This window comes from Argopecten irradians, chromosome 2 (genome assembly GCF_041381155.1).
Source record: "Argopecten irradians isolate NY chromosome 2, Ai_NY, whole genome shotgun sequence".
In the NCBI taxonomy this organism is placed as follows: Eukaryota; Metazoa; Mollusca; class Bivalvia; order Pectinida; family Pectinidae; genus Argopecten; species Argopecten irradians.
This window is the reverse complement of record NC_091135.1, coordinates 13,386,421-13,408,198: the sequence shown is the minus strand read 5'-3', so window position 1 is coordinate 13,408,198 and position 21,778 is coordinate 13,386,421. Positions and strand designations below refer to the sequence as shown.

Sequence of the window (21,778 nt, the reverse complement as noted above, 5' to 3'; positions counted from 1 at the left end):
TTGCTGTTAATCATTTAACATAAACTAAGATAATTATGTTTTCAGATCATGATAACTGATATTATATACCATTTTGTATAGCCCCGTTCTGGCCAAATACTGGTGCAAAATCTCTTCTCATGTGTTCTATATACCTGTGCATTGTGAAGATACTGAAAGTCTTTTTTTAACATTTCAGGTACGTTCGGAGATAGCCAAAGTTTGGAAAAGACACATGCTGCGGAGACATAGTGCAATATCATTCCGAACAAACAGGACAATCTCAACCGGAAGTTCCATGTTTTTTCAAAGGGGATCCCCAACCTCGACTCGTCACCACGACACCATTCGAGATATGGCATCGTCCGTTTCTCCTCAAACAACATCAACTCTTCTGCCAGGCTCCACGGACACTAAAAACGGCAACGTTTATACCGTGGACACCAATAACGAGATTACTATCACTGTTAACGGGACCTCCGTTAATGGCGGACTATCAGCATCCGAGGAGAACCTGACGGAAACAAGTCGAATGTTGTAAAATGTTGCCATGATAGATGACGTTGTGGTCTTTAAGCTTAAATACCACTATACTATGGTCCAATGTACCGAAATAAAATGTTTTTATTTTGGATTGATAAGTAAGATATTTCTTGTATAAAGTTACTTAATCATTGAAATGAGATTATTTTAATAGTGAATATGTACGTAAATGCTGTTTTCTTAATCATGTGCATGGACCTTAATGAAATCCTGAAGGGTTCGATTAGGAAATGCTAGTTTGTCCCATTACAATATCATAATGTGATGATGATCATAATAATCGTTTGCAACATTAAGGATGGACAAGTCGTTAAGCCAACGCCTCTCACTTCTCAGATACAGAGATATGTCTTCTGTCATCGGCCGTTCGTGAAACAACAATAACACTTCCTGCCTGAGAGATATTCTCATAGCTACAATATGTAATTTAGATAACTCCTATATTTCATCAAAGGCAACATTCGTCGATGAAAGTTATTTGTGTACTTATATCACGGGTTATTATAGATATATATTATATTCTTTTCTTTCTCGTTAAGTTATATTTGATGCATTATTAAATGTCAATAACGCATCATCAAAGTAGGTTGTACCTCAATAGGGTATTACAGTTATTTCAAGAATACCAGAATTGAATTTCATCAATCATTTTTTTTCTCAATTTTTTAAAGATAATAAATAATCGGTTTGAAACAAAGATGGAATAGTGCAGTTTAATATACCTCTACCTTATTTACACTTAATAAATGTTACTTGGTAAAATTTACTAGCTCCCTACTTTTTTCCAATTACCTCACTCAGCTGTGTGTTAGTCTTTCGATCCCGCACCCGCTATACAGTATTTCCGTCGAACCAATCAGATTTGAGATCGAGGTAGGCGGGGCTCGCCATCAGTTCCTAGGCGACGTAAAAATTGGGCGGAGCTAGTTTCTGATAACGCCATCTCCGTTGACGTTACCAAACGACGTTAGTATTGGTCGGAAAATGTTACCAGTTACCAACAACTACGTATGTTTATTATGTAAGTGTGAAGTTTTTGTAGAAAATGTGGAAATGTTGAGAAATCATAGGTGAATCAAAGTTTTAACCCGCGGTTTAAATAGAAGTAAAACAAAACGTAAAAGTTGAATCTAATAATATGTATTGCAGTGTAAAAAACTGCGTTTTCAATCTCTAATGACCAGATAATATGATGACTAATGATTAGATAATATATATGCGTACATCTTTTAGCCTATTAAGTATCATAGATTTTGTATGTATCGTATATCAAAACGGTTAAAGATAAAGAAAGTGACTGGTTTCTCTCGAACTTGCCTATTTCTCTCAACATTTTCATTACTATACTAATTCAAATAAACGTTATTTTTATTTATCTTTTAGAAATTTAAAATGACATTCATTATTTTGTGAGTTCATTTTAAGTAATATAAAACTTAACTATTGTAAATAATGTGTCCATTGTTTCCATGGTAACGTCTAAACCCCGGTAACAAGCAATGTTACAATAGAATTTACTTTGTCAAAGCATTTTACTGTGATAGAAACATTTATAGTATACAATGCTTTGTAGCAATATGTTTTAATTATTGATGTATCAATCCCGATACAGACTTCATAACATTTTCTTTTAAAATTCTGAAAAAAATCGCTTATCCCCTATATAATTAATATTCAATGCAGAACAATGTTTTATAAGAAACTTCAACTCGACAAAACCTGGTATCTGTTTGATTGGAGTTTCTCGTAAATATACCTTGAAATAAACAATTAATAATTGCATTTGCAGGTATTGGTTTATTCTATGTGTGTGTTGTTTTCAAATATATCATTTCCATATTTATTGATTGACATTTTAATTTTTAAACACGTTTCATGAAATACATGTAGTATTTGAAATAATATTACAATGTTACTATTATATATATATATTATGATAGTTATTATACGTGTTCATACTGAGACCGGTGTAGCCTAATGGTTAAGGTGTTCCGATATATAAATTAAAAACTTTCCACTTCCGGTGAGTGAAAAAAATTGCCGGGTCAATGTGACATTGTGATTTTTTTTCTCCTGGTATATCGGCTTTCTTCACATATTACAATACTTACCTACAATATGTCAAATACATAAAGCTCTGTTAAGTATTGAGTATACGTTTAGATAAAATACTAAAATGATATACAAACCAAGCGTATAACAAGGATAAGTGGAGGTTTTGATGGGTTTTTTTTTGTTTTTTTTTTGCAATAAAATATTAAGGGGCAGCCATAGGTCAAATTCAATTATTACTATTATGTTTTATTACATATATTTGCGGTAATATGTACACTGTAAATTACTTTTTGGACTTGATGTTTTCTATCTCTCCAAAGATAACGTTAATATTGTATCATATTTTCAAAACCTCGTTTATTTGGTAGAAATATTTATAAATTTCGACGTAGTCATTTGACGGAACTAGATCGTTGTATGTTGTATGCATGTTTGTTTGAGTTGTTCGTCGTATTGGCAGCTAAGATTAATGAGTATGTCAGGTTTACGTGTAGATGGAATATTGCTAATAAATGTAAATACACAAGATATCACCAGACTACCCTTACAGGAAACATATATCCTTAAATCAAGAATGTAAAGTCAGTGATAAAATTTCAAACGCGATCAAAATTTATCTTTCAAACTCATATGATCAGAGCGATTTTTGGTTTGTCATTATTCGTTTAAATTGCCATTTAATATTTTAGATTAAATACGAATGTAGCTTATCTCCGCCAAATATGTCTCATATCGTCAGTTCATAAAGATAGAACTCTCGAACTATCGTAATAACAGATCGTGTGATGGTGGCGAATGGTTCATGCACTAATCGTTATCGTGTAATGAAAAATATTAGCAGCTGACGTATTTAAGTTTATGTTAATACCATAAATTGTTTGTTGATATTTTCAGTTATAATGGATAAAGATGTGTTGATATATGTCGTATCGTGGAAAAGAAAACATTGTATATACATTCACAGAACATCGCGTGTAAATATTGACATTGAAAACCTTTGAGATTATCATATTTTTATATTACAAATAAAACACTTAATATCTATAAAATTTACATGAGGTTTTTTCTGTTTAAAACAAAAATATCACATTAAAATAGCAAAAACAAAGCAACAGAAACAATTCTCGGTGCAATAGATCCTTTCAAGTCTAAATATCTATATATTCATATCTTACAAAGTATTTTTTTTAGATGGAGAACACAAAAACAAGGGTAAGAGTTCCATTATTACAAGGAGTCACAACACGAATATACCGCAGCCTCCCAAAACATACGGCGTTTACGCATCGGAACACACTGCACACGGTGACCGTCCTTTTAATAGAACGTTAAATATAACAAACCAAACTAAATCAAGTGCTCCCGACGACCCATGCGTTGCAAAAACGGTGCGCGATTTTGTTATAATGGAAAGCAGTTTTAGGTAAACGCGTTTGATATCGAATAGCAAAATCAACATTTCCTAGCGGAGCCATGAAATCAAGAATGGTGATCGTCAAACGGGATTGTTAAGCTGTGTTGAAGACGAAAAAAACTGCTTACTGGAAAGGATCACTGTAAAAAAGCTAATTTATTTCTGGAACTGAAATTAAAAAAAAAAAAAATACTTACACGCACCCCAGATTAGCATTTTTAGAGATTACGTTATTGATGTTTTTTTTCTTTTCTTTTTGTTTATCTTACGTCAGCATATTACTGCGATTTAAATTATTTCATTATTACAACATAATTTCAGACCGTGTACCAAAAGATATATATATATATATCTGATCATTACAACAATATCCAAGATTGTACCAACGAGTCAGAACATTATATCGCATTTATAGGCTTCTGTTGTAGTTGTCTAGTACAATGAACTCCTTTGCATAACAGAAAAAAAAAACCGGTAAATTACACTTTAAAGAAATAAAAACCGGTAAGTTACACTTTAAAGAGAAAAAAACCTGTAAGTTACACTTTAAAGAGAAAAAAAACCGGTAAGTTACACTTTAAAGAGAAAAAAAACCCGGTAAGTTACACTTTAAAGAGAAAAAAACCCGGTAAGTTACACTTTAAAGAGAAAAAAAAACCCAGTAAGTTACACTTTAAAGAGAAAAAAACCGGTAAGTTACACTTTAAAGAGTGCTACTCTCATTCTTTCCATTTTTTCGAGAAAAATTAAATATTTCACGTTGTTGTTATTTCTCAGAATGAAATATGTGTTTTTACACTATTCAAATTATGCTTATAGGGTTAAGATCATTTTTTCTATGTACTGTTGCTTTTCTTTATGTATTTCTTTGAATCATCGTCTCTTGTCTTTTATGACGAGGTAGTATGGTGTTTACATTGAATTGAAGGAATTTGAAAGGGTACTAAAGAGACATTTCTTAAAGTCAAAGGGTCAACTTGAAAATAAAGAAGTAAATTATATCAGGCTGATCATGGCATAGTTTTATTACTCGGCATCGTTATCGAATGTTAATCTCAGCTTTATCGACGTCCTATTCAATTAAGAAGAAACAGCACGAAGTAACATCAATGGCATGACATTATTTTCCAAACTTAAAATATATCTCACCCCTGATGTATATACAAAACTGTTAGGTGAATCTGAAACATCATCTGAAACTAGATGATGTGGATATTTAACAAAGAACCGATGTGATATGTTGATAATTTATTTTTGTAATTGAAATCCATTATATACATTATTTCAATCATGAAACATAGCGTCCATTTCATTTGACTACGTGTTCCAAAGTGGGACAATGTTCTGCGTTTCACAGAATCACATTATATACAAATACACAGTCATTATCTAGACATCGTGTAAAATAAAACATCCATTTCTACTTAATTCGTTGTCATTGATGGATATTTGCGTATATTCTCTGTATATTCATATGAAATATGTTAATTTTGATATATAAAAGGTGTGTTTTTTTCTTCAGATCGTTCAGTTTTAACTCTTATAAAGTTTTATAAAATATAAATTAACGGATTGCAATACCGTTATGTAATCATTGCCTCTACAATATGAAGTGGGTTATTTTGTAATTTTAATTTACAGGAGATATTTCCTCATTAAAAACAGTGCGTAGACTGTAAACATTGATATTTTCGAAAGTGCTTAATATTATTTTCATGCATAAAACTTTCTATATTGTTCCGTTATCACATGACAATCACAAGACCGATATTCGGAATAACCCAGTCTAACTTTCTTGATATTTCAATGGTGTTTATATTAACGAAACCTCGTTTTGTCGAATTAATTATATATACCTGGAGTAATTTTGGTAAGGTTTTTAATGTGTTTTGTGTTTGTATCGTTTTCCTTCATAATTATGTTTGCTGTATATCTATATTATAATCATTAAAATTCATTATTAAAATATGATTATTGACGAAATGAATTTTTTCTTTTTTCTTATAATTTTTCTGGAGACATTCTCAAAGTTTAGCACTCGTGTTTGAACAATACTGTTCTTTTTGAATGAAAAAAAGCAAGTTTTGATACAGTTCGCCATTTATCCCTTCATGAGACAAACATCCAGTCTGGATGAATATGTGAACATGTGTGCAATATACATGTATTGAAATATTTCAAAGCATTATGACTAAGATTCACTCACAGTAAACCGGAAATGAAACGTTGTTATTTAAAAAAAAAAGCATCATTACCTTCGATCTTGCTGACGAAGTCCTCAAAAAGCGACATTGATATAATCATGAGTACTTTACTACAGACTGTATGGATATTTTATTTTATTTTACCCACAATCATCCATATAAATCTTAAATGTCGCCCGAAAATTTGAACTGTCCGTGTACAGGCCAGATTGTTGAAGGGGTTTTATAATATTTTGCGTACATGTGTTACCTATCAAGTTGAACAGTGCTGTTAACATGGGGATTGCGCGTGCGGATATTTTCCATTCATTTTTATTAATTCTAGAGAGTAAAACATTTAACATATTTTGAAGTTAAAAACGAGAAATCGTATAGCCAATATCATGATGTTTTTATTGGGTGTTTATGCAACGATTGTAACGAACTGTCCTCATTCTTTGTGACAACTGTCCTTGATATTTTGTATCAATCCCTGCTGCTTTTGTACGTTCCATGCATGTTGTGGTATTACATTAATAAATAAGTATACTAAGATTCATTAAGTAGTGATTAACAGCTTTAATAAGGAGTGTTGAAGGAAGATTTTAGACCAATTTATAACTAAATGATCGTCATATTAAACATTGACCGCATTATATAAATATGGGTTGATGGATGTATGGTTAAAAGGGCCGTCACACATGCATGCGAAGTACTCATCATAGACTATTAGCAGGGGAATTGATAAGTCATTTTCTGTCTTACGGGACGTAATTATCGTTAGATTTATAAATGTAAACGTATTTAGATAGTTCTTTTATTTTATGGAATCAATTGATTTCGCGACAGTGAATACAATTTGAACAATTACTGAAATAAAAATTTTGCTTGCAGCACAGAGAAAGTTCCTGTATAGGTAATTACCTAAAATAAATATGAGTAGCTGGTCTTCGCCATGAAATAATTCATGATTATAGTAAAATTGGCAACAAAACAAATGTTTACACCAAAATGAGACAAGAAAAGATATATAAAACAGGAATAAAACAGAAAAGCCCAGACAGTGTTTTTGTCACTGAATTTCAGAAATTGTACGCATTAATTTTACTTCACTTTCACCTGTCACAAAAAAACATATGAGAGCTGCCAGAGACAAAAGTATACGTTGGTAGATCGTGTGTTTAAAGTCGATATGCGACTGTAATTCGGATAAAAATGATTATCCTCTTTGATTAATAATATGTTTTTCTGATGCCTATTCGAAATGTCTTAAGGATGCATTCTTCTGAGGTTTCAGTCCCGTTGAAGTCTCGTTTCGACAAAGATCAAATAAGTTGTGAGATTTTCAAAAACAATTTATCAATATCTGTAGCAAGTTGCCAGTTGCAAATTTTGTCAAATAAATTTAATTTCTATTTTTAGTAGATTGTTTTATACGGGATTTTAAGAAATGACCCATTTGGTGGCCATTTTGAAATTATGTCTTTTTTTCGCTTTTAGTAGAGCCACAGTTTTACCATTTTTTACTGAAATTGTTTTTACTTAAATCATCATTGCGTCACCAATTTTAGCTGTATCGAGCTAATTTATGCTGTAAATCTTTACTAGGTCCTTGGTAATTAAAATATTGAGCATTAATGCGTGAAGTGATAAGCTTTTGTCACTTTATTTTTACATTTAATGGTTAGTTGAGCACTTAAATTTTTTATTCTAAAATATTAAAAAATAATCAAATGGGGCAAAAAAGTAAGCACACAGACCCCCAATTTTTCTGCCTGATTTGGAAAGAACAACCCTTTCCCTATTGATATGCGAAATATTAACAAAAGTTTAATACCAGAACTTTTCTATAAAGGGTTAAATTTGGCAAAATGGCTGAAAATGACGCATTTTGTAGCTCAAAATTAAGGGGTAGGGGTAGCATATGTGGTTATTCTGAGAAAAACTATGAGACTTATTAATCAAAACTATTATGTTTTTAAAGAAGACCACTTGCAAGTTATTTCTATCAACATCCATACATATCACTCACTTAATTAGGAAATTATGGCTTTAACCCTTGTATAGTCAAAACGGCAAAATTTCCATAAAATCTAATGTTTTGACAAATAGGCATCTTTGCGTGACAATAGCTCAAAAACGAGCACACGGACATATGTTTTTTCTTCCATTTTCTTTTATGGTATGAACTCCTATTTCCAAAAATATATATATGAGATAAAAAGGTTAATACAAGAAAATTTTGACTTCTCAGAGAGAGTACATCCTTAAGCTTATATAGCGCACTTATTATTCAGTCGTGAACCTAGGTAATAAACAGCGTGGATGAAGCAGATTTTGTATCAGAACATAAAAACATGAAAATAAAAATAGCTCGTCATACTTCGAAACTGCATTTTTCAGATAAAATATTATTTCAATTGATACTCATCAGGTGATAATTTTCCCAAGGCTTTCCTATAAAAATATGTTATATCTTAACAGATCTACATATATATGATTACCTAGTGTGTCTTTTTATTAAATAATCGCATTAATACCGTACGGTGCCATCGCAAATGATTTTGCTGTCTATCTAGAAATAAAACAAAGATCATTTGCTTATATACTTTCCAATTTCCAGATTGATTTTTTTTGATTTTTTTTTTTTTTTTTTTTGATTTTTTTTTTCGGACTGAAGAAGGCCCTATAGTGGCTGAATATATATTCCATAGAAATGATTTTGATTTTATTTTGAATTTATTTTGGCCTTTTATTTCGGATTATTAATATACTAGCTTTATACCGTTTTTCCTCATTATACTTTCCAATTAGACTGGTATATAAATGACGCGTCGAAAACAACTATATAACTTTTCCTCTCTCAGATGTGGTGCAAAGAACGTTCTTTTTTTTAACAAATTACAATAATAAAAGCATAACCTAGCAGGCAAGATTCATGAAATCATTTTTTTTCCTGCTTTAGCAAAAAAAGTCAGTATTACTTATTTTATAGATTATGGATGGTGAAATCCTTGCATTATAACAAATTGGTTATAAGTACTACATTATATTACCATAAAACCGTTTGGGGAAATAGTAGAGGAAGACTTGCACCATTTAGAACTACATATTGTAATTTCGTTGTCCGCATCTGGTCTTTACTTTACATATATTTGTTCATTGTATACTATACACGGAACTTAACTTTTAAAGAACGCCTAGTGGTATTTTTTCTGTTTAATCCTCATTGGTAATTTATTTATGTAGAGGATCGCACATTGGGACTGTAAATTGTGTGTAGTACATAAAAAATTATTACATACAATTTAATTCTCAGAAAGTCTTTTTTTACTTCCATCACATATTGATTTTAGACAACCGAGAAATGTCATGATGATTTCAATCCATTTTAATCGACGTATGTATATTAAAAGAATGAAACAGTATTTGGTTCCATCGTATCATTATATATATCACTGCGATTTGTAGTGTTTCTAAACCTGGATTTTACCTTTATTTTTGTAAAGGAGTACGCGATAGGTACATAGTGTCTTTTGCTGCAAAAAACCTCACTTGTTAAATAATGGATGATGCGGCAGTAGCATGCGATGTGCCAGTAGCAATGCGTCTCTCATGTACTTCATGATATTTCAACAAATGACATTTCCGGTTTTGTAAAATTTTATTCGACGTCTACGAAACGTTAGACACATGCTTTACAGACGATAAGATGCTGGATTACAAAATGTACGGAAGCCATAGATATTATTGAGCAAACGACATTTGCCTGTCTAGACATTTAAGATTGATTTCACTATTGGAACTATTTTTATTCACAAAATACACAGGTATTAGTTGTCTCTTTAATAATGGTTAAAAAAAATACCATGGAAATAGCATCCTCTTTGTTCAAGCCAATTTCGCAATTTCAAAACTGTTATATTAGATGCAATTTATTTTTGTGATTTTTTTCAATCGCGGAGGAGGTCCATAAACCATAGTTTATTTAAACTCTAAAACATTACGCTACGGAACGTAATGTTTTTATCAGTATGAATCAAGCTAGAGGCATATATATACATGTAAAAGCTCTACTTAATCTGTGTTCAGTGGGCCATCTGGTTACACTGTGTATTGTCAGCAAGGGGCAAAACATGAAATAAGATCGACACACAGTTCGAAATAAACCGAAATGTTAATTCAGTTTAAAGTTTAAAGCATTTGATTCCTTGCATAATACTCGAAAATGGATTAAATTCCCGTTCAAATTTGCTAGTTTTGGGTTAATTGTTTTTCGACACAAAACAGACATGGCATAATGATGAATATTAATCGGATACGATTTTCGTAGGCTTCAGCTGATCTATTTATATACATTAAACAGATTAGCAGTCGGTGAATTTCTATCAGTCAGCGCCAACTGATGAAAGTTGGTAATTGATTGGGGATTCAAAGTTTTGAGTACAATGGAAACGCGTTAAGGATCTGCTCTGGCGAGAACATTTAAATTATAAATACATTAAAATGTTATACCTAATTCGTTTATTCTTATTTGAAACATAGACTTTTGTTTGTTTTTAGTGAAACTGTCGTGGAGAGACAAACAGCAATGGAAGGTAAAGTTCGTGCCGTTTTACCTATCGATGTGACCTTGTCGAACCCACTCGGAAGCATAAGTAACGTTACACAATTCTGCTCTTTAAGTCCCGTTTCAATATAAATCAAAGAGTTTCTATGTGGTTTTCAAAAAATAATTGTCTCTATTTGTAGCAAGTTGCCATATTCAAAACATGTCAAACAATTATACTTCTATTGTTTATAGATTTTTCATTAACACATTTTGAGAACTGACTAATTCGGCGGCCACTTTGAAACTGTGTATTTTTGACACTTTGTACAGAGGTGAAATTTCAACTTTTTTTACTTTAACATTTTCAGTTAAATCGCCTATGCGACGACATTTTTAGCTATATCATGCCATTTTTTTTGCTATAAATCTTATTCAGGTTCACTGATATGGAAATGTTAAGCATTTAGTTTGAAATTATAAGCTATTGGTCATTTATTTTTTATATTTTAGTGGGACTAAAGTAATTTGACACGATGAAAAATTACAAATTTTGTAATGGGTAATGGGACACACTGACCTTCTATTTTATGCTGGCTTTAAAAAAAACAACAACAGTTTTCTTTTGAACCGCAAAGTTTTAGAAAAAGCTGGTCATCAGAACGATTTCTGTTAGGCGTTGAATCCGTCAGAAATCGGAAAAAACGAGGTAATTTTATTCTTAAAATTTAGGGAGTTGAGGTATCATATACTGCTATTCTGAGCAAAACGAATGGGTTGATTGTGTGCTATTATCATTTTCTTAAAGAAAATATTGGTTTTGGCGTGCTATTATCATTTTCTTAAAGAAAATATATTGGTTTTGGCAATTTTGCGAATATTCACACTAATCAGACAACCGATTTGGAAAATATTCCTTTAGGTTTTCTTGTATATGGTCAAAACAGTGAAATTCCGGTAAAATCGTAATTTGCGTCAAATAGATATCTTTGATTCACGATAGCTCAAAATCAAGTGATTACATGGCTTGTCTTTCTCTCCAAAGTGTAGTTTACATGATTGAGAATGCTAATTATTATTTGATCCTATTTGATGCTATATCTCTGTTGTAATGAAGTTCATAATCTTTGCCTGTCCTTCGATGGGTATGATTAATTCATTTTTTTAGTCGCAGAGCAGCTCCAAACGTACCGACCCAATTTTTCTCAGCGAGGGAATTTCGCTTCGTTTCGTTCAGTACCTGAAGAAAGAGACTGTTATTTCTTTACTGGGAAGGCATCTTTGGATTTCAATAAGGTTTATATTGACATCTCCAACGACAACCGTGGATCAGGTGTCCAGAATGTTCGTTAATGATGACTGTGCGTCAGGTCAGTAGCCAGTCTGGTGAGGGTCATTTCAATACCATTGAGATTCTGAACAGACTCTCACTCGAATGTCCATTTAATAGATACATTAAGAGACAACCATGCATGTTGTGTAATTGTGAGTGACCTTTATTGCATAAGAAAATGATAAAAACAACGAAGTCTAGGGCAGGTTATGAGTATCCAATGCGGTTCCGTGATATCAAAATAATGGTATGTAGTGAGAATGATCGGTTTTCTGTATCTAATTACGAGTAGGTAACATGTATTGTGGCACTGAATACACGGTAAGATAATTAATAGACCAAAAATAATTCTCATTTAAAACATTGTATAGCTCTCGAGTCCTGAACTGCTGTTTCCATGATTCCCTGTCTCAAAACTATATCACAAACAACGTCTGTATTCATCCCCTTTGAGTGTGTTTACTACATCTTTGTTAACAACATTTGAAAGTTATTTTGATTTACGCACCTGTTGTTCCTCACAACCTTCTACAAAGAACTTCTTAAAGGAGTGATATTTGCTAGTAGTAAATAAAAAAAATACGCCAAAGGACAAAACAACCACAAAGCGTTTTCCTTCAACAGTATGACCTTTGCTGATTCCACCACTTGTATGACTAGAGTCGATAATGTACGAGGTTGATCGAACGAATGTAAGATAGTTTTCGGCGTTTATCATCACTGTACATGTAGTCTGGCTAAGATTTGAATGGGAAGTCGTGGTTTTAGTAACCTTTGCGCTTTGGAGTCACAAAATATAAAAAAAACATTCAGCGACTGTTTCGGCTATCAGTAACGGCCATAAATCATTGTGATTACTAGCTGGACGATTAACCTTTACTTCCTATTGTAAGGTAATGAGACCGGACAGATTTATTAGCGATCAAATCACGCAATGTGGGCTCTTCGGATGATAAAGATGGGTCAAATGTCAATACACCATGACATATTTATAACCAAATTGATATACGATATCCTCGTAAGCAGCATCAACTATCATTTTTTATCATAATATTCGTATATAATCCATTTATAAATTGGAATAAATGTTTAGTATCCGAAGGTCATGGAAATGAACAACATCATTGTTCTCGGTTCTTTGATTCCTGGTTCATTGATTTTTGATTATTTTTTCTATGACCGATTGACTGTCAACAATAATTGTGTCTGTCGAATGTTAGTTAAACAATTGCTAAGACAATGTTGATAGTGTTTCTCGGTTTATACAACACATGGTCTCTCCCGATGCCAAACCATCTCCTGTATTTCAAGCCGCATCAGAGCTTTGTCCATAAGTCTTAAGTTAGTCTATACGTCTCTAATTCTTTCAGAGATCTCCTGACGACAGACGAACATGGCGTATCAATCTCCTCTTTACAGACCAATGGAATCATCAACATGAAGGTACGTGGAAAACCAACGAAGTGTATCTGCCACAGTGTTTGACACATTGCGAACAATAACACCGGAGGTTGATACTCCCTCCTGTCAGCTACACGGAGGGTCTAAGTTAGACATCATCTAAGTGCCATACTTACCACCCTGTGTACTACCTCTTCTTACGTAACATTCAGCGACGTGGACAGATCCGCAACAACTACTACACCACAACATCAGTCATTGGGCACACCTCAAGAACCTAATCGTTCATTCTTCTGCTGTTGACTGTCACATGACCACTATTACATTACATTTCAATGCATCATCACCTTCACATGATTTCATGTAATACTAATAAAATATGACATACTTTCCCAATACACTCACTTATCTATCTATCAAATGATATGTGCAAGATATCTTCTGATTTAGCACGCGAGTCTGCTTCCAGTCCGACTTCTAAGCTATCCAAACATAGAGGTCAAAATGAAATCCAAAATACAACTTTTCATGCATCTGATTGAACGTTGACCTTACTGAGTGCGATCGACCTTCATCATCCTTAATACCATCACACACACAGGATACAATACACATCACGTTCTATCGTGTCCCGTACACACACGTTAATAGAGGCTAAGTAATGGTGTGAGAAGACTACAGCCATTATGAATATGTTAAAATGTAAGTTTTTTTTTTCAGATTTCTTATAAACTTTCACACAATCGTTAAAACGGTGTGTTTGGAAATTCATAAGAAGCTATGTGGAATTATATCTATCATACAAGACATGAAACGTCGTGTATAAAGACGTTACTCACGGAAGGCATTGTGTAGTCATCAATGTTCATGGTTGTGTCTCTGCGAATTATAAGATGATCATCATACGTATGGGATATCAAGGATATGGTGATATTATACCGCGAGGGTCAACAAAAATGTTTGAAAACGCCCGCGACTTCCAGGAGGTTTTATTAACATTTTGTGCGACCCCAAGGGCTAGAAGTATGCTCCATATATCCAATTCATATATGAAAGGGTATCTTTCGATGTCATCTCATCAACGTTAAAAACTACACATATCCTTGCCTGTCTGACGAGAGTTATAATAAAACCGCGACTGCAAAATCAGTTTTTCCTACATGAAAATTGTGCGAATGAAGTCAATGTAAACTACATACAGGTTTCGTCTTATAAAAACAAATCGCCAGTTTGCCCTGAAATTGCATAACAAACTTTTCCCGAACAGAAAACATTTTGTTCGGTCGCCATAAGGTCAACATATGCTCCACATGCATGAGAAAAAAAGCTATGTTTATACATAGAGCCTCAAACGCGACATGAGATTTATTGCTTGGGACACACAAAGGATTACATCCGCAGGTATGGGAGGAGAAAAGTATTTAAAATGTCTTCTTAGCGGATGGCTGCGATTACAACCGTGCGTGGATAATCTGCGCCGACTAATACTTTTTTAGCTGCCATTCAAAGTATTCACGTTCAACTTGACGATAATGTGATAGAGGTCGCAGGTGCCACACAAATCCTACTCATGTCAAATGGTCCCCTACAATCATAGACACCTTATGATTCGTCTATAAGAAATGGCCAACATATTGCTTGAAACGATACGTTTCTGAAAACTATCAACACTTAAAACTACACTTGGCAAATATTTCTCATTGCAAATTACATGCAAAACAAAGGATATTGGAAACGAACGTTGAATATGGAAAGTTTCTAGGCATAAGCACAAATAAAATGTTTGTCCTACATACATTTTACATTCTGTGTCCTTATATACAAATGATTTGTCGAATAATGAATTGAATTGCGTTGAATTATATGATTTTAGTTATAAAAATAACATATGTGCGCGCTCTAATGAACTATCATGCTGACCAGAACTTTGAATACTGTTTAATTAGCAACCAACAAAAGTTAAACCGTAACGCATCTTTGCGATTAACGATGCCTCCACAAAGGAGGGGGTGGATATGTCTTGATTTTATACAAATGAGAACTTAGAACTTTCAAATATTATGCTATGAATGCGTATATCAATTGTTAACGTCGAATCAATATAAGAAATTCAATTTGACAATTTCGCACAGTCATCATGTCAGAGCATAGCGGAACCGACTATCAGCTCGGCACTTGAACCAATTACCCTTATTTTTGGGGATATGGATAAGTGGGTATGCATGTGGTTAGAGTAGAGGTCGCGACAGACTATGTTTTCTGGTCTAGGCGATTGGTAGACGATAGATTGTGAGATCAGTTCGGACTCAGTAATTAGTATAGCACGATGTCAATAAATCTGTCATGCGTTTGTTACATTGTGTGTTTCTTTCTGATATTTACGCTGTTCAGTTGTTGTTGTCCAACCATCAGTATTAGATGAAAAAATTATATTGATAATCGAATGAATACACAAATAGCAATTCTTACCAAGCGCAAGAGTTTTAATAAATGTAAAAATTTCAACACGTGACCTTGTCCATATGGTTCTTAGGCACAAAAAATGCATTAAAATAATCATATTAAATCACTAACCACCCAATGTTCACCAATTTATGTAAAGTCTTTAATCGCTTGTGTACTATGATATTTATTCTGACATTGCATATTAGCAGAGTTAGACTCCCTAGTGCCGGTAGGGTATCGATTGTTCACGTTAATATTTTGTGAGCGCAATTCACGTCGTTTTCTCCGAAATATATGACGTTGCGCTCGCAAACACATGACGTCACAATCAATACCTATCCGCAAGGGGCAAACGTAACACTGTAATATGCAAATACACGAATAACGCATCACACATGTTTGCTCCATGTCGATTTCATAATTGTACAGCTTTCACGATGCAGTTGAATATTGAGAAGACACATATCCAGCAGGTCCATATTCGTGTTATTAGTTTATGGGGTGCCATTATAGAATGTACGTCATGTAAGTTTCTTTATGGGGAATTCTAGTAAAACTAAATGCCACAATGGTGTCACTTCGTACTACACTGTTGAAATGACTTGGTCTATGCTGCTAAGAATCATAATATGGAATTTAAGGCAAAGCCTGGCAGAAGAGCGCAGCTACATGTAAAGAGATTATAACATCCATAACTTTAAATTGTCTATATTTTTCTATGAGGATTAACAATACAATATTTCACTGACATCGCAAATACTATCGATTAGTTAGAAAAGAATTCAAGACACAAATCCAAATGGAATAGTTCAATATACAACGTACTTCAATCTTGTTTTTATCAGATGCAGAGAAAAACTTGCAACATGCCATGCTATCAAAAATACGTCGCGAATCTGTGCCGTCATCTTTGGCGTCAGCGTTTTTGTGACGTCACTGCTGAGTCCGGAGTGCCCGTGTGCGCTTGAGAACATACATAGACTGGTTTTCCCGCCTCAGTTTACCTTCCTTGCGTACGCTTCACTGAACATGAGAGGACCGGTAGCGGGTACGCCATGCTTGAGTGGGAATTCCAACTCCAGAGTAGTGCGCACTCAATTCAGCGCATGATATTGTCCATCATGGAGACGGCTACTTCCGTTAAGGAGAACATAACGGTCCACATTAACTTCGTAGACTGGTTCCGCGCCTCAGTTACCGTTCTTGCGTACGCTTCAACTGAGGACCGGTAGCGAGTGCCCATCTTGAGTGAGAATTTCCAACTCTATACTGGTTTCCCGTTCCTCATAGTTTCTCTACTCTCCGCCAGGCTGCGCCTCCTCGCTCACCTAGGTACCGGTAGCGAGTAAAACCCTGATGATTTTCTTTTGATGTGGTCCAATCTACATATCCGGTTCGCTGGCATCACTTATTTTAGGCGTGGGAAAACCCCTTTTACGCCACAAAGCGAATCGGATCTAAAAACGGTACGACAATAGAAATAATAGATTATGTTTTGTAACGATATATAAACAACAATAAATAAGACCCTAAGTTTTTTTGTAATCATTTCCGGCTAACGAAATTTAGATGTTTGCATAGGAACGACCGTTAATGACTCTGTTTATTGAGAAGCTCTGTTGAGCACGGATAGTAGCCGTCTCCATGATGACATATCATGCGCAGAAAGTGATGCGCCACTTGTCCTCCTGTAGTTGGAGATTTCCAACTCAAGTTGGCTACGCGCTTTATACCGGTTCCTCAGTGAAGCTTACGCACAGGGAGGTAGACAGAGGTCTGGAACCAGGCTATTCCAACTCCACGAGTCGTCGCGCAATTACATTTTCAGAGCATGATATGATCAATCATGGTAGAACAGCTACCTTTCCGGTTTTAAGAGAAAATAACGACCATTAACGACGTTCCTATGAAGACTCTAATCTCTGTTAGCACGAAATGATTTCAAAACTTAAGATCATATCCTAAATTTTGTTTATAGACTCGTTCAAATAAATAATTTATTCTTTTACGTTAAGATCCTCCGCTGTCGGTGCGTAAAGGGTTTCCCACGGACCTAAAAAAATGGGATTACCGCGAACCGGACATGTAGATTGACCAATCAAAAAAATCCTCATGGTTACGCGCTACCGGTCCACTAGTGAGCGGAGCGCAGTCCTTGGCGGAGAGATTAGGAGAACAAAGGGAAGGGAACCAGTCTAATTAATCGTCGTTCTATGAACACGCCTAATACGATCTGTTAGTTTGCGTGCGATCAGAGGCGTGAAATGATTTAAAAACTTTAAGATCTTAACATTACTATTTGTTTTATATAATCTGTTTCATAAAAATAGTGACAGTATATCATTTATTCTTTACGTTTAGATCCGTCGCTTTGTGCGTAAACCGGGTTTCCCACGTTCGACAAAAGTGATACAGGCTAAGCGAACCGGATCAGGTAGAGATTGACCAAGTCTTCCAAAATCATCCATTGAGTTACGGACCGCACACGTGTCCTTTCTGTGAAGCGGAGCGCAGCCTGGCGGAGAAGTATGCATAACAAGGGAAGGAACCAGTTATCTTAACGTCGGATCGCATATTGAACACGTCTACAAAAAAACTCTGTTAGCAACTAAATGATTTTCAAAACTTCTAAACTTAAGAGCAAACTTTTTTTTTATATATCGTTCAAGTAACATTAGCATTATTCTTTTACGTAAAATCCGTCGCTTTTGTGCGTAAAGGGGTTACCTCACGTCTACAAAAAGTGAGAAAAACATCTAAGAGCAAACCGGAAACTTCGACAATTAATATTTGAACGTATGTCCTTATGATGGATGGGAAACAAAGTATTTCCATTTTAGCTTTTAATTGCCAAATGGGATCATAAAGATTTCAGAAAAAAAATTGTATGTGCTAAATAAGTGATTTTTTTACTAGAAGTAATTACCATAATACCAATTTCACTCATTACATAATCAATTTACCAAAACCTTTAAATTTGGAAATAAATTCAAAAACAACGATTATACCTGCAGGTAGGGCGTTAGAATTGTACCTGCTGCCCCAATTGCATGATCGTAAAAGGCGACTAAATTTAGGATCTTATCTTTTCTCTTCTTCCTAACTGACTTTATCTTTCCTAATGCCTTCCTTGGCACCGCCTCACTTTTGGCCTTGAGTTGAGCGTTCGCCCCTGTGAGGAAGGCTCTGGGTTCTGTCCCCTGGCCGAGACACACCAAAGTCTATAAAAGTGGTAGTTTCTGCTCCTGCTTAGCGTTTAGCATACAGGGAGTGGGACGACTGGTTCGCCCGTTGTCAGTATAATGTGACCGGGTGGAGTGTGTTGCTTGGTGTCTTCGGCGGCATGCTTCAGTGATATAGCACTTTTAAAAAGGGCAACAGTTCCACTATACAAGAAGACACAACACGAACATACCGCAGTCTCCCAGTACACTCACCTCGCACAACATACACGCAACACACCGCATACATGGGAGGCCGTCATACATGACCATAGCTGTTAATAGGACGTAAATAAAAAAAACAAAAACAAAACAAACGATTATACCTGTTATACATTAGTAGATTTTCACTATAATAAAATAAACTCAACAAAGATATAGATATCGCTTCGAAAAATTGGTTACAGAAGTACCTTGTTTGTTTCCACCTTCCCTTTATAAACTGCATCAGGAGTTTGAAATAAAAAATTGCAATGAATGATTGCCAGTGTTAGAGGTACAATGTATAGACAGTCGTTATAGGTGTAATACTTTTTTATCAAGTACAATAGTGTGTGTTACTTACTGGGCTACTGTTTGATCCAATAGTTATATATATCTACAACTGTGTGAAGTGTTTGTATGTTAGCTTTGAATACGTAATGGAATCGTAATCGATATTTTTAGCTTATGTTTGCGTTTGTTGTGTGTCCCTTGCTTTCCAGTCTGTCTTTCATTCCGTAAACTTCAGTCTTTTACTGATCATATTTTTATTGCAGGTATCCAATGAAATACAAATAATATGGCGGAGATTCGTGAAGCCTTCAGATAATGTCATCCCGATAGGTGTTTCGGCTCGTCCCAAAGTCCATTATAAACCAGATACTTGAACCAAAACACGTGGGGTATATCTAGTTTTTGACTTAAGAATTTGGCGGGAACTGTCCGTGTTTTGGCATATTCAAAATTTACTTTTCATTATTTATACATTTTTTGGTATTTTCGTTGTTAATCGTGTAGTTAGTATACTGTATGGATATAAAATTTGATATACAAATACAATCTTCATACTTAAAATACGAAATTTATATTCTTTATTTTTTTCTACGGACAGCTTTGTACTTTCATTTTGCCCCAAATAATATTTCATATACTTAAAATTAACTATTTCCTTTCAATCGCATTGTCTCAGTCATTGTTGTTAATAATTTAAAATAAACCAAGATAATTATGTTTTCAGATCATGATAACTAATATCATTTACCATTTTGTAGAGACCCTTTATCACGGACCGTTCTGGCCAAATACTGGTTCAAAATCTCTTCTCACGTGTTCTATATACTTGCGCATTGTAAAGATATTGAAGGTCTTTTGTAATATTTCAGGTGCGTTCGGAGATAGCCAAAGTTTGGAAAAGACACATGCTGCGGAGACATAGTGCAATATCATTCCGATCAAACAGGACAATCTCAACCGGAAGTTCCATGTTTTTTCAAAGGGGGTCCCCAACCTCGACTCGTCACCACGACACCATTCGAGATATGGAATCGTCCGTTTCTCCTCAAACAACTTCAACTCTTTTGCCAGCTACCACGGACACTAAAAACGGGAACATTTATACTGTGGACAGCAATAACGAGATTACTATCACTGTTAACGGAACCCCCGTTAATGGCGGACTATCAGCATCCGAGGAGAACCTGACGGAAACAAGTCGAATGTTGTAAAATGTTGCCATGATAGATGACACTGTGGTCTTTAAGTCTAAATACCACTAAACTATGGTCCAATGTACCGAAATAAAATGTTTTTATTTTGGATTGATCAGTAAGATACTTCTTGTATAATGTTACTTAATCATTGAAATGAGATTATTTTTTAAATAATGAATGTGTACGTAAAATGTTGTTTTCTTCATTACGTGCTTGGACCATAATGAAATCCTGAAGGGTTCGATTACGTAATGCCTGTTTGTCCCGTCACAATATCATAATGTGATGATGATCATAATAATCATTACAACATTTAGGATGGGACAAGTCGTTAAACCGACACATCTCACTTCTTAGACAAAGAGATGTGACAGTTATTAGTGTACTTAAATGATCATGTTCCATTATAAGAGATTGGTTAATTATATATATATATATATCATATATTCTTTTCTTCCTCGTTAAGTAAAATGCAGAATTGAATCTCATCTTATTAAAATTGCTTTTTAAAGTAAATATAGAATTGGTTTGATAATTACATAATAGAACGGTATGCTATACTGTTGCAACATTTTCATTACTATATTTAATTTAGATAAATTTAGTTTTACTTTATGCATCTGTTTACAAGTAACAACTCAATAACCATATTGAATGAATAAGGCCACCCTCACAGAGGGTGACAGGGTATTTATTAAATCAACAGCATATGATAATCAATGAAATACATGACAAAATTCATGTGAATTTAAAAACAATATTTGCTTCAAGATTTAAATAACCAAAAAAGCCTCAATGTGGGGTTTACAAAAGTAAAAACGCTACGTATTGTGAGATATACAAAAAATAAAAAACTTTATAGGGTGGGAAAGGGCCGGGTAATTCAACTAAGTTTAAAAGCCCCCACCCAAAAAATTCAACACAGGTTAAAAAATGTTGAGAGGAAAAATTTCATATGGCCAAT

The 21,778-nt window shown here is 34.2% G+C and overlaps 1 protein-coding gene across 4 annotated transcripts in view; it reads left to right on the top strand.

Moving 5' to 3' along the window:
* LOC138314519 (parathyroid hormone/parathyroid hormone-related peptide receptor-like) overlaps positions 1 to 21,005 on the top strand; it is an 84,819-nt gene extending 63,814 nt beyond the window's left edge. For 3 of the 4 annotated variants that reach the window (XM_069254894.1, XM_069254891.1, XM_069254893.1), the window contains exon 15: positions 179 to 4,073. In XM_069254894.1, coding sequence (XP_069110995.1) covers positions 179 to 520 — 342 coding nt within the window. In that variant the 3' untranslated portion in view covers positions 521 to 4,073. Of the gene's footprint in view, positions 1 to 178; positions 4,074 to 20,487 lie in introns of those variants that run through there. The other variant, XM_069254892.1, reaches the window with a different exon arrangement.
* Positions 21,006 to 21,778: the final 773 nt, after the last annotated feature.